Here is a 15178-nt window from a genome sequence, read left to right on the forward strand (position 1 = left end):
CACCTTCTATCTATAGAACAGCACCTTCTAGCCATAGAACAGCACCTTATAACCATAGAACTGTACCTTCTAACTATAGAACAGCACCTTCTTACTATAGAACAGCACCTTCTTACTATAGAACAGCACCTTCTTACTATAGAACAGCACCTTCTTACTATAGAACAACACCTTCTAACCATTGAACAGCAAATTCTAAACATAGAACAGAACATTCTAACTAGAGAACAGCAACTTCGACCTATAGAACAGCACCTTCTAACTATTGAACAGAACATTCTAACTATAGAACAGCACCTTCTAGCTATTGAATTAATCAATCAATCAAATGCATTTATAAAGCCCTTTTTACATCAGCCGATGTCACAAAGTGCTATACAGAAACCCAGCGTAAAACCCCAAACAGCAAGCAATGCAGATGTAGAAGCATGGTGGCTAGGAAAAACTCACCCGTCCAGCATCACTACTCTGGACGGCTCTGACTTAGAATACGTGGACAACTACAAATACCTAGGTGTCTGGTTAGACTGTAAACTCTCCTTCCAGACTCACATTAGAAAGACACCCCACATCACACCCTGACCTAACCAAACTAGAGGAAAATAAACGTCTAAGGTCAGGGCATGACAGTACCCCCCCCCCCCCCCCCCCCCCCAGCTGGTGCTTAAAGCTAGTGAGGGAGATATGAGTCTCCAGCTTCAGAGATTTTTGCAGTTCGTTCCAGTCATTGGCAGCAGAGAACTGGAAGGAAAGACGACCAAAGGAGGAATTGGCTTTGGGGGTGACCAGTGAGATATACCCGCTGGAGCGTGTGCTACGAGTGGGTGCTGCTATGGTGACCAGTGAGCTGAGATAAGGCGGTGCTTTACCAAACAGAGACTTGTAGATAACCTGTAGCCAGTGGGTTTGGCGACGAGTATGAAGCGAGGGCCAACCAACGAGAGTATACAGGTCGCAGTGGTGGGTAGTATATGGGGCTTTGGTGACAAAATGGATGGCACTGTGATAGACTGCATCCAGTTTGTTGAGTAGAGTGTTGGGATTATAGATGACATCACCGAAGTCGAGGATCGGTAGGATGGTCAGTTTTACGAGGGTATGTTTGGAAGCATGAGTGAAGGATGCTTTGTTACAATATAAGAAGCCGATTCTAGATTTAATTTTGGATTGGAGATGCTTAATGTGAGTCTGGAAGGAGAGTTTACAGTCTAACCAGACACCCAGGTATTTGTAGTTGCCCACATATTCTAAGTCAGAGCCGTCCAGAGTAGTGATGCTGAACGGGTGAGCAGGTGCGGGCAGTGATCGATTGAATAGCATGCATTTAGTTTTACTTGCATTTAAGAGCAGTTGGAGGCCACGGAAGGAGAGTTGTATGGCATTGAAGCTCGTCTGGAGGTTAGTTAACACAGTGTCCAAAGAGGGGCCAGAAGTATACAGAATGGTGTCGTCTGCATAGAGGTGGATCAGAGAATCACCAGCAGCAAGAGCAACATCATTGATGTATACTGGGAAGAAAGTCGGCCCGAGAATTGAACCCTGTGGCACACCCATAGAGACTGTCAGAGGTCCGGACAACAGGCCCCCCGATTTGACACACTGAACTCTATCAGGGAAGTAGTTGGTAAACCAGGCGAGGTTTGTTCTAGCAAACTGCTAGAACAAACACTTTAGTCTGTTCTAGTAGTGACTATCTCCACACTTTAGTCTGTTCTAGTAGTGACTACCTCCACACTTTAGTCTGTTCTAGTAGTGACTACCTCCACACTTTAGTCTGTTCTAGTAGTGACTACCTCCACACTTTAGTCTGTTCTAGTAGTGACTACTTCCACACTTTAGTCTCTTCTAGAAGTGACTACCTCCACACTTTAGTCTCTTCTAGAGGTGACTACCTCCACACTTTACTCTGTTCTAAAAGTGACTACTTCCACACTTTAGTCTGTTCCAGTGTTGACTACCTCCACACTTTAGTCTGTTCTAGTAGTGACTACCTCCACACTTTAGTCTGTTCTAGTAGTGACTACCTCCACACTTTAGTCTGTTCTAGCAGTGACTACCTCCACAATTTAGTCTGTTCTAGTAGTGACTACCTCCACACTTTAGTCTGTTCTAGTAGTGACTACCTCCACACTTTAGTCTGTTCTAGCAGTGACTACCTCCACACTTTAGTCTGTTCTAGTAGTGACTACCTCCACACTTTAGTCTGTTCTAGTAGTGACTACCTCCACACTTTAGTCTGTTCTAGCAGTGACTACCTCCACACTTTAGTCTGTTCTAGTAGTGACTACCTCCACACTTTAGTCTGTTCTAGTAGTGACTACCTCCACACTTTAGTCTGTTCTAGTAGTGACTACCTCCACACTTTAGTCTGTTCTAGTAGTGACTACCTCCACACTTTAGTCTCTTCTAGTAGTGACTACCTCCACACTTTACTCTGTTCTAGTAGTGACTACCTGCACTCTTTACTCTGTTCTAGTAGTGACTACCTCCACACTTTAGTCTGTTCTAGTAGTGACTACCTCCACACTTTAGTCTGTTCCAGTGTTGACTACCTGCACACTTTAGTCTCTTCTAGTAGTGATTACCTCCACACTTAACACTGTTCTAGTTGTTACTACTTCCACACTTTAGTCTGTTCTAGTAGTGACTACCTCCACACTTTAGTCTGTTCTAGTAGTGACTACCTCCACACTTTAGTCTCTTCTAGAGGTGACTACCTCCACACTTTAGTCTCTTCTAGAGGTGACTACCTCCACACTTTAGTCTGTTCTAGTAGTGACTACCTCCACACTTTAGTCTGTTCTAGTAGTGACTACCTCCACACTTTAGTATGTTCTAGTAGTGACTACCTCCACACTGTACTCTGTTCTAGTAGTGACTACCTCCACACTGTACTCTGTTCTAGTAGTGACTACCTCCACACTGTACTCTGTTCTAGTAGTGACTACCTCCACACTGTACTCTGTTCTAGTAGTGACTACCTCCACACTTTACTCTGTTCTAGTAGTGACTACCTCCACACTTTAATCTGTTCTAGTAGTGACTACCTCCACACTTTAGTCTCTTCTAGAAGTGACTACCTCCACACTTTACTCTGTTCTAGTAGTGACTACTTCCACACTTTACTCTGTTCTAGTAGTGACTACCTCCACACTTTACTCTGTTCTAGTAGTGACTACCTCCACACTTTAGTCTGTTCTAGTAGTGACTACCTCCACACTTTAGTCTGTTCTAGCAGTGACTACCTCCACACTTTACTCTGTTCTAGTAGTGACTACCTCCACACTTTAGTCTGTTCTAGTAGTGACTACCTCCACACTTTAGTCTCTTCTAGTAGTGACTACCTCCACACTTTAGTCTGTTCTAGCAGTGACTACCTCCACACTTTACTCTGTTCTAGTAGTGACTACCTCCACACTTAACTATGTTCTAGTAATGACTACTTCCACACTTAACTATGTTCTAGCAGTGACGACCTCCACACTTTAGTTTGTTCTAATACAACTGACTCCCTTAACACTTAACACTGTTCTAGTTGTTACTACTTCCACACTTTAGTCTGTTCTAGTGTTGACCACCTCCACACTTTAGTCTGTTCTAGTAGTGACTACCTCCACACTTTACTCTGTTCTAGTAGTGACTACCTCCACACTTTAGTCTGTTCTAGTAGTGACTACCTCCACACTTTAGTCTGTTCCAGTGTTGACTACCTCCACACTGTACTCTGTTCTAGTAGTGACTATCTCCACACTTTAGTCTGTTCTAGTAGTGACTACCTCCACACTTTACTCTGTTCTAGTAGTGACTACTTCCACACTTTACTCTGTTCTAGTAGTGACTACCTCCACACTTTACTCTGTTCTAGTAGTGACTACCTCCACACTTTAGTCTGTTCTAGTAGTGACTACCTCCACACTTTAGTCTGTTCTAGCAGTGACTACCTCCACACTTTACTCTGTTCTAGTAGTGACTACCTCCACACTTTAGTCTGTTCTAGTAGTGACTACCTCCACACTTTAGTCTCTTCTAGTAGTGACTACCTCCACACTTTAGTCTGTTCTAGCAGTGACTACCTCCACACTTTACTCTGTTCTAGTAGTGACTACCTCCACACTTAACTATGTTCTAGTAATGACTACTTCCACACTTAACTATGTTCTAGCAGTGACGACCTCCACACTTTAGTTTGTTCTAATACAACTGACTCCCTTAACACTTAACACTGTTCTAGTTGTTACTACTTCCACACTTTAGTCTGTTCTAGTGTTGACCACCTCCACACTTTAGTCTGTTCTAGTAGTGACTACCTCCACACTTTACTCTGTTCTAGTAGTGACTACCTCCACACTTTAGTCTGTTCTAGTAGTGACTACCTCCACACTTTAGTCTGTTCCAGTGTTGACTACCTCCACACTGTACTCTGTTCTAGTAGTGACTATCTCCACACTTTAGTCTGTTCTAGTAGTGACTACCTCCACACTTTAGTCTGTTCTAGCAGTGACTACCTCCACACTTTAGTCTGTTCTAGTAGTGACTACCTCCACACTTTAGTCTGTTCTAGCAGTGACTACCTCCACACTTTAGTCTGTTCTAGTAGTGACTACCTCCACACTTTAGTCTGTTCTAGTAGTGACTACCTCCACACTTTACTCTGTTCTAGTAGTGACTACCTCCACACTTTACTCTGTTCTAGTAGTGACTACCGCGACACTTTAGTCTGTTCTAGCAGTGACTACCTCCACACTTTAGTCTGTTCTAGTAGTGACTACCTCCACACTTTAGTCTGTTCTAGTAGTGACTACCTCCACACTTTAGTCTGTTCTAAAAGTGACTACTTCCACACTTTAGTCTGTTCTAGAAGTGACTACCTCCACACTTTACTCTATTCTAGAAGTGACTATCTCCACACTTTAGTCTGTTCCAGTGTTGACTACCTCCACACTTTAGTCTGTTCTAGTAGTGACTACCTCCACACTTTACTCTGTTCTAGCAGTGACTACCTCCACACTTTACTCTATTCTAGAAGTGACTATCTCCACACTTTAGTCTGTTCCAGTGTTGACTACCTCCACACTTTAGTCTGTTCTAGTAGTGACTACCTCCACACTTTAGTCTGTTCTAGTAGTGACTACCTCCACACTTTAGTCTCTTCTAGAAGTGACTACCTCCACACTTTAGTCTCTTCTAGTGGTGACTACCTCCACACTTTAGTCTCTTCTAGTGGTGACTACCTCCACACTTTAGTCTGTTCTGGTAGTGACTACCTCCACACTTTAGTCTGTTCTAGTAGTGGCTACCTCCACACTTTAGTCTGTTCTAGTAGTGACTACCTCCACACTTTAGTCTGTTCTAGTAGTGACTACCTCCACACTTTAGTCTGTTCTAGTAGTGACTACCTCCACACTTTAGTCTGTTCTAGTAGTGACTACCTCCACACTTTAGTCTGTTCTAGTAGTGACTACCTCCACACTTTAGTCTGTTCTAGTAGTGACTACCTCCACACTTTAGTCTGTTCTAGTAGTGACTACCTCCACACTTTAGTCTGTTCTAGTAGTGACTACCTCCACACTTTATTCTGTTCTAGTAGTGACTACCTCCACACTTTAGTCTGTTCCAGTGTTGACTACCTCCACACTGTACTCTGTTCTAGTAGTGACTACCTCCACACTGTACTCTGTTCTAGTAGTGACTACCTCCACACTTTACTCTGTTCTAGTAGTGACTACCTCCACACTTTACTCTGTTCTAGTAGTGACTACTTCCACACTTTAGTCTGTTCTAGTAGTGACTACCTCCACATTTTACTCTGTTCTAGTAGTGACTACCTCCACACTTTACTCTGTTCTAAAAGTGACTACCTCCACACTTTAGTCTGTTCTAGTAGTGACTACCTCCACACTTTACTCTGTTCTAAAGTGACTACCTCTACACTTTATTCTGTTCTAGTAGTGACTACCTCCACACTTTAGTCTGTTCTAGTAGTGACTACCTCCACACTGTACTCTGTTCTAGTAGTGACTACCTCCACACTTTAGTCTGTTCCAGTAGTGACTACCTCCACACTTTACTCTGTTCTAGTAGTGACTACCTCCACACTTTAGTCTTTTCTAGTAGTGACTACCTCCACACTGTACTCTGTTCTAGTAGTGACTATCTCCACACTTTACTCTGTTCTAGTAGTGACTACCTCCACACTTAACTATGTTCTAGCAGTGACTACCTCCACACTTTAGTCTGTTCTAGTAGTGACTACCTCCACACTTTAGTCTGTTCTAGAAGTGACTACCTCCACACTTTACTCTATTCTAGAAGTGACTATCTCCACACTTTAGTCTGTTCCAGTGTTGACTACCTCCACACTTTAGTCTGTTCTAGTAGTGACTACCTCCACACTTTACTCTGTTCTAGCAGTGACTACCTCCACACTTTACTCTATTCTAGAAGTGACTATCTCCACACTTTAGTCTGTTCCAGTGTTGACTACCTCCACACTTTAGTCTGTTCTAGTAGTGACTACCTCCACACTTTAGTCTGTTCTAGTAGTGACTACCTCCACACTTTAGTCTCTTCTAGAAGTGACTACCTCCACACTTTAGTCTCTTCTAGTGGTGACTACCTCCACACTTTAGTCTCTTCTAGTGGTGACTACCTCCACACTTTAGTCTGTTCTGGTAGTGACTACCTCCACACTTTAGTCTGTTCTAGTAGTGGCTACCTCCACACTTTAGTCTGTTCTAGTAGTGACTACCTCCACACTTTAGTCTGTTCTAGTAGTGACTACCTCCACACTTTAGTCTGTTCTAGTAGTGACTACCTCCACACTTTAGTCTGTTCTAGTAGTGACTACCTCCACACTTTAGTCTGTTCTAGTAGTGACTACCTCCACACTTTAGTCTGTTCTAGTAGTGACTACCTCCACACTTTAGTCTGTTCTAGCAATGACTGCCTCCACTTTCCACCTCTTCCTCTGGGGCTTTCTCTCAGCTCCACCATGCCAATAGACGTCTTCCCTTTTTAAAACCTTCTTCTTCTCTACAATTTGAAATCAATCTCTCTGTCTCCCTCCTTCTCTCTTTTGTTCCCACACCTGTGGCTATATCTGTGTTTGGGAGAGTGGTTGAAGACAGCCTCATGTTTGCCATAACCACAACCTCCCTCCCTCCCTCCACCCTTTCTTTCCTTCCTTCCTTCCTTCCTTCCTTCCTTCCTTCCTTCTTTCTTTCTTTTACTCAACACTCCACTTTCCCTCTGTCTGCAGTGTCAATCACTCCCTCCCACCCTACATTACTCTCCCTCTATCTGGTTCCCATGTCAACAGAGTAGCCTCTCTATGTGTCTGATTGACTCAGGGTCACTAGCTTTGTTTGGGCATCTACATTCAGGAGGTGTTGGCGTGGTTTAAAGAGTAAAGTGGGAATGGTGTGGTCTCCGACAAACAAGCCAAGTAGCTAACATGCGTTCAGACATGCGAGCGCACGCACGCACACACACACACACACACACACACACACACACACACACAGAGAGAGAGAGAGAGGAGACGGAGCTAGTTGTGGCCACAGGCAGTACAACACATTAAAGACTGAGCGAGACCCGCTTGAGCTCTCGGGTTGTGGGAGGAAATTGCTGATTCGCCCTGATATACAGTATGACATCAGAGAGAGTGTATGGTAGTGTATGGGGATCAGACAGACGCTGGAGGGTAGGGAGAAACAGACAGGGTGAGAGGAAAACAGCCTGGTCAAGAGAGGAGATAACAGTCAATAACAGTGATGTCAGTGCAGGACCAAGAGAAGAGGTGAACAAGACAGTATAGAAATGATATACTAGAAAAGCTGTTTGAAAAAATATAGCCCAATAATGGACTAAAGGAGCCTAACGTTAGTCTAAGGACCATGTTCTGTTTAAAGGTGAATTGGCTCTGGAAGCCAACGTGAATTGATTCTTAATTGCGGTATGGTTCTAGAAACATAAATCCCTTTACTTTCATTTCACATCAAAATAACTGTACACTTTTTGAACTGGTTTTAACACAGTTGCAGCTAACAGTATTTTTCAGTGACAACATGTTTGTGGCGTCCTTCTACGGTTTACAAACAGGTGTTCGGAGACGCAGATAGCTAATTACCACAGGCAGTCCACTTTGGTCTGTTTTCAGTAAACACATGCTGTAACATGGAGATATGGCAGTGTGGGAACCCTAACCCTATATAAGTGTGTATCAATTGAACCTTTTTAATGTTTTATTTCTCGCTGATACTAAAGATAAGATCCCTATGCTTCCAAAACCTCAAGAGATGCCTGTTAATGTTCAGACCCCCTACAGATGACACCTTTGTCCAATGACTAATGTGTGATGTAATGGAATGGCTAGCAAAAAGACAGATAGTGAGTGTATCATGTTACTGCCCCGGCACTAAGGATGACAATTAGCTTCTATATCCAACTCCTACACATTTATATTGATGTGAAAACTAAAATGTTGTTAGTATCAGTGTCAATACATTTCATAAATAGAACAAACGCATTCATGATTCATACTACTTTAGACAATATCTGGCTGTTTTAGAAGGGTAGGGGCAAAATGCATTCATTACATTCCATATTCCCCGCTTTGTCAAGAAACAACCTATGTTGATGTTGATGGCAACCCTGCCATGTTATTGCATTTTGCAGTCAATATTGTTATTTTTCTGCAAGTTCTGGAAGTGGATAGTGGGACAGGTTTACGAGGGCAGTTTAGAAAACGAGCCTGTGGAATTGATGTTTTGTCATCGCCAGAGGATGTTATTCATCGAGATGACACATTACTGGTCTGGGCTAGGGAGTAAACGCTTTAGTTTGTATACATACAGAAAATATATTGATTGTGCGTTAAGCCCTGCGGTACTCATGACAAACTATTCCTGTGATTCTGGTGGATGGGGCACGGTCCAGGCAGCCATTAGTGAAGGTATACTGCCATCTAGTGCTAGAGTTGTACATGACCATGAAAATGTGTCTAGACCAGGGGTGTTCAACTCTTGCCCTACGAGGTTCCGGAGCCTGCTGGTTTTCTGTTCTACCTGATATTTATTTGCATACACCTGGTGTCCCAGGTCTAAACCAGTCCCTGATTAGAGGGGAACAATGAAAAAATGCAGTAGAACTGGCATCGAGGTCCAGTTGAGTTTGAAGGGTCTAGGGAGGCCATAGACTTAGATAGACAACACATCTTTGTATCATTCCAATTATAGCATCTCTGAAAGCACAGGCAGCACCATCAAAATGTATGTCCATTTTGAAGTAGTAATTGTTCTTCTTCTACTACTTCTATGAGTTGGTAAACAAACTGAAAGGGTGCATACTGCCACCTGGAGTGTGTTGTTGGAACAGGTAGGAAGCCAAGGTTGGTGATTTACTGCCACCTGCTGATCCCTACTGATGACCTGGAGGGAATTATGTGATCCTTCCTTAACCCTTAGGAAGCCCCACACAGTTGACTTCTTCAAAGTGGCGCTGCCCATGCTAAAACAGGCTTGTTGGCACTAGAGTTATCTATCTAAGCCTATGGTCTAGACCAGGGGTATTCAACTCTTACCCTATGAGGTCTGGAGCCTGCTGGTTTTGTTTTACCTGAAAATGAATTGCAAAGACCTGGTGTCCAAGGTCTAAATCAGTCCCTGATTAAAGAGGAACAACTTAAAAAAGCAGTGTAAGTGGCTTGGAGGTCCAGAGTTGACAGGTCTAGACACTGGTTTACAGAGGAATGACACTCCATCTCCACCTAATAATGTTAAAATGCAATGATAGCCAAGTATGGTGTTCTCTGTGTGGAAATAGTTGTTTGATATTTCAGGAGGTACAGGCAACTCTGTTGCATTACAGAAGAGCTTCTCAACTCAAGTTGTCAAGCACTACGATAACTAATGGTTTCATCATGGCATTGTAATCTGCTATATGACCAAGACTTGTGGAGACTGGACATCAATGACCGAAATTGAGCTGAATACGAGTAGACACTGTGTAGACACTGGCCCTCAGGATCTTGAGTCCCAGTGGCTGTAGCAGCATCTACCTAACATAGCTACTCACCACCAGGGGGCATACCTTCCTTCTTATCTGACAGTTGAGAGCAGGGATATCAATATTCAAAATCTATGTTGATTTCTACTTAGTGGCTATATAAAGTCTACATCCTCTTGAACATATTTCACATTGTACTGCCTTAAAATGTAAACTAAAAAGGGGTTAAATTATATTTTTTGTCATACTGATCTATACAACCTATACATTTTCAAAGTAAAACAAACTTGGATAATTGGATAAGTCTACACCCCCTGAGTTAATACTTGGTAGAAGCACCTTTGGCAGCCAATACAGCTGTGAAACATTTTCATTAAGATTCTACCAACTTTGCACAACTCTTACAGGCTGACTACACCGCTCGGGTCGCGTGCACGAGCAATGCAAAATAAATTTAGAAATCTGTTATTCAATTATTGCACCCACTGCTCGTGCGCACCCACGAGCGTCTGCGTTGCCAAGGGCTAAAATAGAAATCAGTTCTATTTCTGACGCAGATCGCGCTGCAAGTCCTGCCTCTCCCATCTCCTCATTGGTTTATAGAAGCAGGTACCCACGTGCCATCTCCTCATTGGTTATACCCACGTGGGTGACTGAAAGACGAACGAGGTCAGTGGCAGTAATGCACCTAATTTATGAAATTGCCAATCGCAATATAAAGTCAAGAGAAGAAAAAGCCTGGAAGGAGGAGAGATTACTAGAAACGATTCGGTTGACCGTTTTATGTGTGGATTAATTGGCAGAGTAGAGGACCAATTTTTGTAAAAATTGCTCAAGCTCATTAAATTTGGTTGGAAATCATTGATGGACAGCAATATTCAAACCTTATCTGTGATTTTCAGGCAAGTTTAAGTCAGGACTGAGACTAGACCACACAGGAACACACAACACCTCTTGGAAAGCCATCCTGGTGTCTTTGGCATTACAATTTGTGTAATTGTCTTGCTGAAAAATACAACTCCATCCCAGGATCAGGTTTTCAGAAGACTGAGGCGGGTTTTACTCTAACTTTTGATCCTGACAAACTCCCCAGTCCCTGCCAATTATAAGCATACCCATAACATGATGCTGCCACCACAATACTTGAAAATGTTATGAATTCCAATTTGTTGCAGCTAACGTTATCTAGACGGCTAATGCTAACGTTAGGGTTAGGGGTTAAGGTTAGGAGAAGGGTTAGCTAACATCCTAAATAGCAAAGTAGCTAAAAAGTAGTAAGTAGTTGCAAAGTTGCCCGTGATGAGATTCAAACACGTAACCTTTGGGTTGCTGGACATTTGCATTATACGCCCAACTATCCACCTTTCGTTGTTGCCTAAGTAACCTTCTATCTCATGTTACCATACCAAACCTAACATATCATAGTGATTTGTCCTGGATTTATGTTTACTATGTCTAGTCTATGAGACTTGGGGAATTCAGAACATATGTTTTCACACAATACAGAGACAGTTGTGAGGAAACACGTTTTATTCCTTCGTGGCTCACTGTGTAATGTGCTTTATAGTAAAAATGAGAATTATTCAAACTGATGAGCATCATTAAAAAAAATGTCCACAGAAATTACAATTACTGATGACATATGTATGAACTGTTATTACCATCTCACAGCAGCAGTGGAATGTAAGTGCCATAACAACTAGCCTTCACTAAGGTGCAGAATATTTGTATCATTCAGTAAACATTGAGCGTAAATTGTTGGATTGACTTCATTCTTAACATTGAAATCTACTTCAGCTTAAAGTATGTGGTTGAGTAAACTAAAATAAATTAATTGTACAGCAAAACTGACCCTAATTCTATTGGTCTCCAGCACCATTTTAATCAAAATGTCAGACAATATCAAGACAAATTATAAATGGCAGTTTTTACATTTAATATGAACTAATCCAGCATTAGTGTTTCCAGTTTCAACGTTCCCCTTTCAATGCAGGAATTTTGGAAAAGCGGAATCTCAACATTCCCAGTTGGAATGCAGGAATGTGTGAATAAAGTGTCTGAGTCCTTCCACCTCTTTTCCTTACAAACTTTTCAAAAACAAAAAAATTGTCGAAAGGTCAATGTTGAAATGTGTATAATTGCAAGTTAAGTATCCGGGTGTGATTGTCGACACCACAAGGCTGTCAGTTTAGAAGTCAAACTTTATCGACAAAGACATCTGATCAAGAAGGCATGAAGAGTATGTATAAAGTATGCCGGGAGTTGTGTTTGTGTATAGGAATTTGCTGGTGAAAATATGTATTTTTGCAGTGATATGCATGATCAGCATTTATGCTTTCTAGGAATGTTTGTGACTAGAAAATGTCAAAAGGACACTACCATCAAAGTGGGAAAAGAGCTATTAACAAATTCCAAAATCAGCTAAATTATAACTCCCCCCTTCTCTGACTAATTCTCTTCTCCTCCTCCTTTTCTCTCTCTATCCTTCCATCTGTCAGTCAGCCTGTCCGTCGGTAGCAGGCGTTGTGGTAGGACGTGGCGTTGAGGACATTGAACATGTCTTTCTTGACGAACGACAGGAAGTTACCCAGGGGGCATAGCGGCTGTGCGGCGTTGCGGCCATGTGAGCGACAGAAGGTGGTATGGAAAGTCACATCCTCTCCGTTGTACAGAACCCTCACAAACATGTTTCCCCAATTACCACCCTTTGACCTCTCCCCTTTCAACCAATCAGCCTTAACCAGGCCCTGGCCTTGCCCCTTATGTTGTCCCTGCGTTGCGGGCGGACTCCTCCACAACTCAAACACAACCCTCGCCGCAAACCTCGGGAAGAGCGCATCCTCCAAGCCCAGGGCGCTTAGTAATGGCGCAACAGTGACGTCGTGAGCCGAGGACAGGGTGAACGCCTCCTCTCCTCCAGCACGGGGTTTTCGACCCGGAGCGTTGGCCTTGGCGAAGCGCTCCATCCGATTGGCGGTGCGGTTGAGGTAGGGGTGCGTGGCGAGCACGGCGTAGCGGCGATACAGTCCCACCCTCCTCCTGTCCACCTCGTCCTCTAACTGCTGCCTCCGGATCACAGCGAACTGGGCCAGAGTCAGACAGCCCCCACTGCTGAGAGCACTTCCTGCTGCCACACAGGGGAAGGACAGGCCGTGGCACAGGTGGCACAGCAGAGAGTCTATAGGGTTGGCAGCTCTGAGCTGGCGCGGGGGCAGACCTAGCGTACGGGCCATGTCTGCGTAGGTCCTCTCCAGTTCAGTGTCTGCCGCTCTGAGGCGGTACTGTCTCCTCTGCTCCTCCTCCAGATAACGGTTCCTAGCAGGACAGTCGCAGGCTGAGCCACAGAACAACGTGCTCCACTGGTGGTGGACTGTCAGACGGCTCCAGTCAAAGTCTGGCAGGAACCCATACAGAAGAGCCATCCCGCTCTGGAGGGTGCGGCTCCTGCCCGTAGTCTCCACCCACACCTGCTTGGTCGACCAATTGGGCGGGAGGAGTTTGTGACGCTTGTAGGCTAGGCGAAGGAGCTGGCCATTGCGTAAGTGCTGCACCACACCTGAAGACGGGGAAGACAGAGATTGGTTGAACACTTCAGATCTAAACCCAGTCCATCTGGAAGGTGACTGGTTGGTTCATCACGCATTTTTAATGTGACTGATTGGTTGGTTACCTGTCTGAGTGAGCTCACCCATCTCACAGGTGCTGTGGTTAGGGAGGCGGGGCAACGAGCTGAGAGTCCCCTCCCAGCGGCCACGCCCCCCCTGGGCCATGTGACCAATGAAAGAATTCAGCTGGGGGTGGGAGGGTTTCCTGGAAGGGGGGAGAGAGATGAACAGAGATGCAGGAGGCAGGCTAAGGAGGGTGAATAGTTTCCAGCTGGAGAAACCGCAGACAGATCGAGACAGTGGGTCGACTCTGCATGCTAGTGCCAACTCACACACACACATGCACACACACACACAGACACACGCTCACACACAGACACACACACACGCAGACACACACACACACAGACACACGCGCACGCACAGACACACACGCACAGACACACACACACGCACACACAGACACACGCTCCATCTGCCCCCTAGGATCCTGCATATAACCCATATGCTAGTGCAGAATAGACCCCCATAATTACACACTGGTCAAAATAAAAACAGACCCAGATTGTAGACCTTTAGAAATAGCCTCTCTCTCTCTCTGTTTCTCTCTCTCTAAACCTCTCTTCTTTCTCTCTCTTCTCTCTCTCTGTTTCTCTCTCTGTTTTTCTCTTCTCTCTCTCTCTCTCCGTTTCTCTCTCTCTCTACCTCTCTTCTCTCTCTCTCTGTTTCTCTCTAAACCTCTCTTCTTTCTCTTTCTTCTCTCTCTCTGTTTCTCTCTTCTCTCTCTCTCTCCGTTTCTCTCTCTCTCTACCTCTCTTCTCTCTTTCTCTCTGTTTCTCTCTCTCTAAACCTCTTCTTTCTCTCTCTTCTCTCTCTGTTTCTCTCTCCTCTCTCACTCTCTTCTCTCTCTCTCTCCGTTTCACTCTCTCTCTACCTCTCTTCTCTCTCTCTCTCTTCTCTCTCTCTCTCTCCTCTCTCTCTCTACCTCTCTTCTCTCGCTCTGTTTCTCTCTCTTCTCTCTCTCTCAAGCACACACACATAATCCACACACGCCCCAGAGACAACACAGCCTGCTCAAACACACACTTCTGGTGCATCTATTGCAGCACAAGCAAAACTGAACTCTTCTCTCAGGAGGGCCACATCTCATCCTCCCCAAGTCTCCCTCCCTCTATCCCTCACTCTCTCTATTTCTCTCTCTCTCCATGTCTCACTTGCTCTGTCTCACTCTCTCTATGACTCACTCTCTCTATTTCTCACTCTCTCTATTTCTCTCTCTCTCTATGTCTCACTCTCTCTATTTCTCACTCTCTCTATTTCTCTCTCTCTCTCTATTTCTCTCTCTCTATGTCTCACTCTCTCTATGTCTCACTCTCTCTATTTCTCTCTCTTTCTCTCTCTCTGTTTCACACTCTCACTTTCGCTCTCTCTATGTCTCACTCTCTCTATTTCTCTCTCTCTATGTCTCACTCTCTCTATGTCTCACTCTATTTCTCACTCTTTCTATTTCTCTCTCTCTATGTCTCACTCTCTCTATTTCTCACTCTTTCTATTTCTCTCTCTCTCTC

The 15178-nt window shown here is 44.1% G+C and overlaps 1 protein-coding gene across 1 annotated transcript in view; it reads right to left on the reverse strand.

Moving 5' to 3' along the window:
• Nucleotides 1-11517: 11517 nt before the first annotated feature.
• Nucleotides 11518-15178, reverse strand: part of LOC115206530 (2-phosphoxylose phosphatase 1) — a 29334-nt gene continuing 25673 nt past the window's right edge. Inside the window, exons 5-6 of the mRNA XM_029773631.1 lie at nucleotides 13676-13815; nucleotides 11518-13561 (exon numbers count right to left, since the gene is read on the reverse strand). Of these exons, the coding sequence (XP_029629491.1) occupies nucleotides 12504-13561; nucleotides 13676-13815 (1198 nt within the window). The 3' untranslated portion in view covers nucleotides 11518-12503. The remainder of the gene's footprint in view (nucleotides 13562-13675; nucleotides 13816-15178) is intronic.

This window comes from Salmo trutta, chromosome 13 (genome assembly GCF_901001165.1).
Source record: "Salmo trutta chromosome 13, fSalTru1.1, whole genome shotgun sequence".
NCBI lineage: Eukaryota > Metazoa > Chordata > Actinopteri > Salmoniformes > Salmonidae > Salmo > Salmo trutta.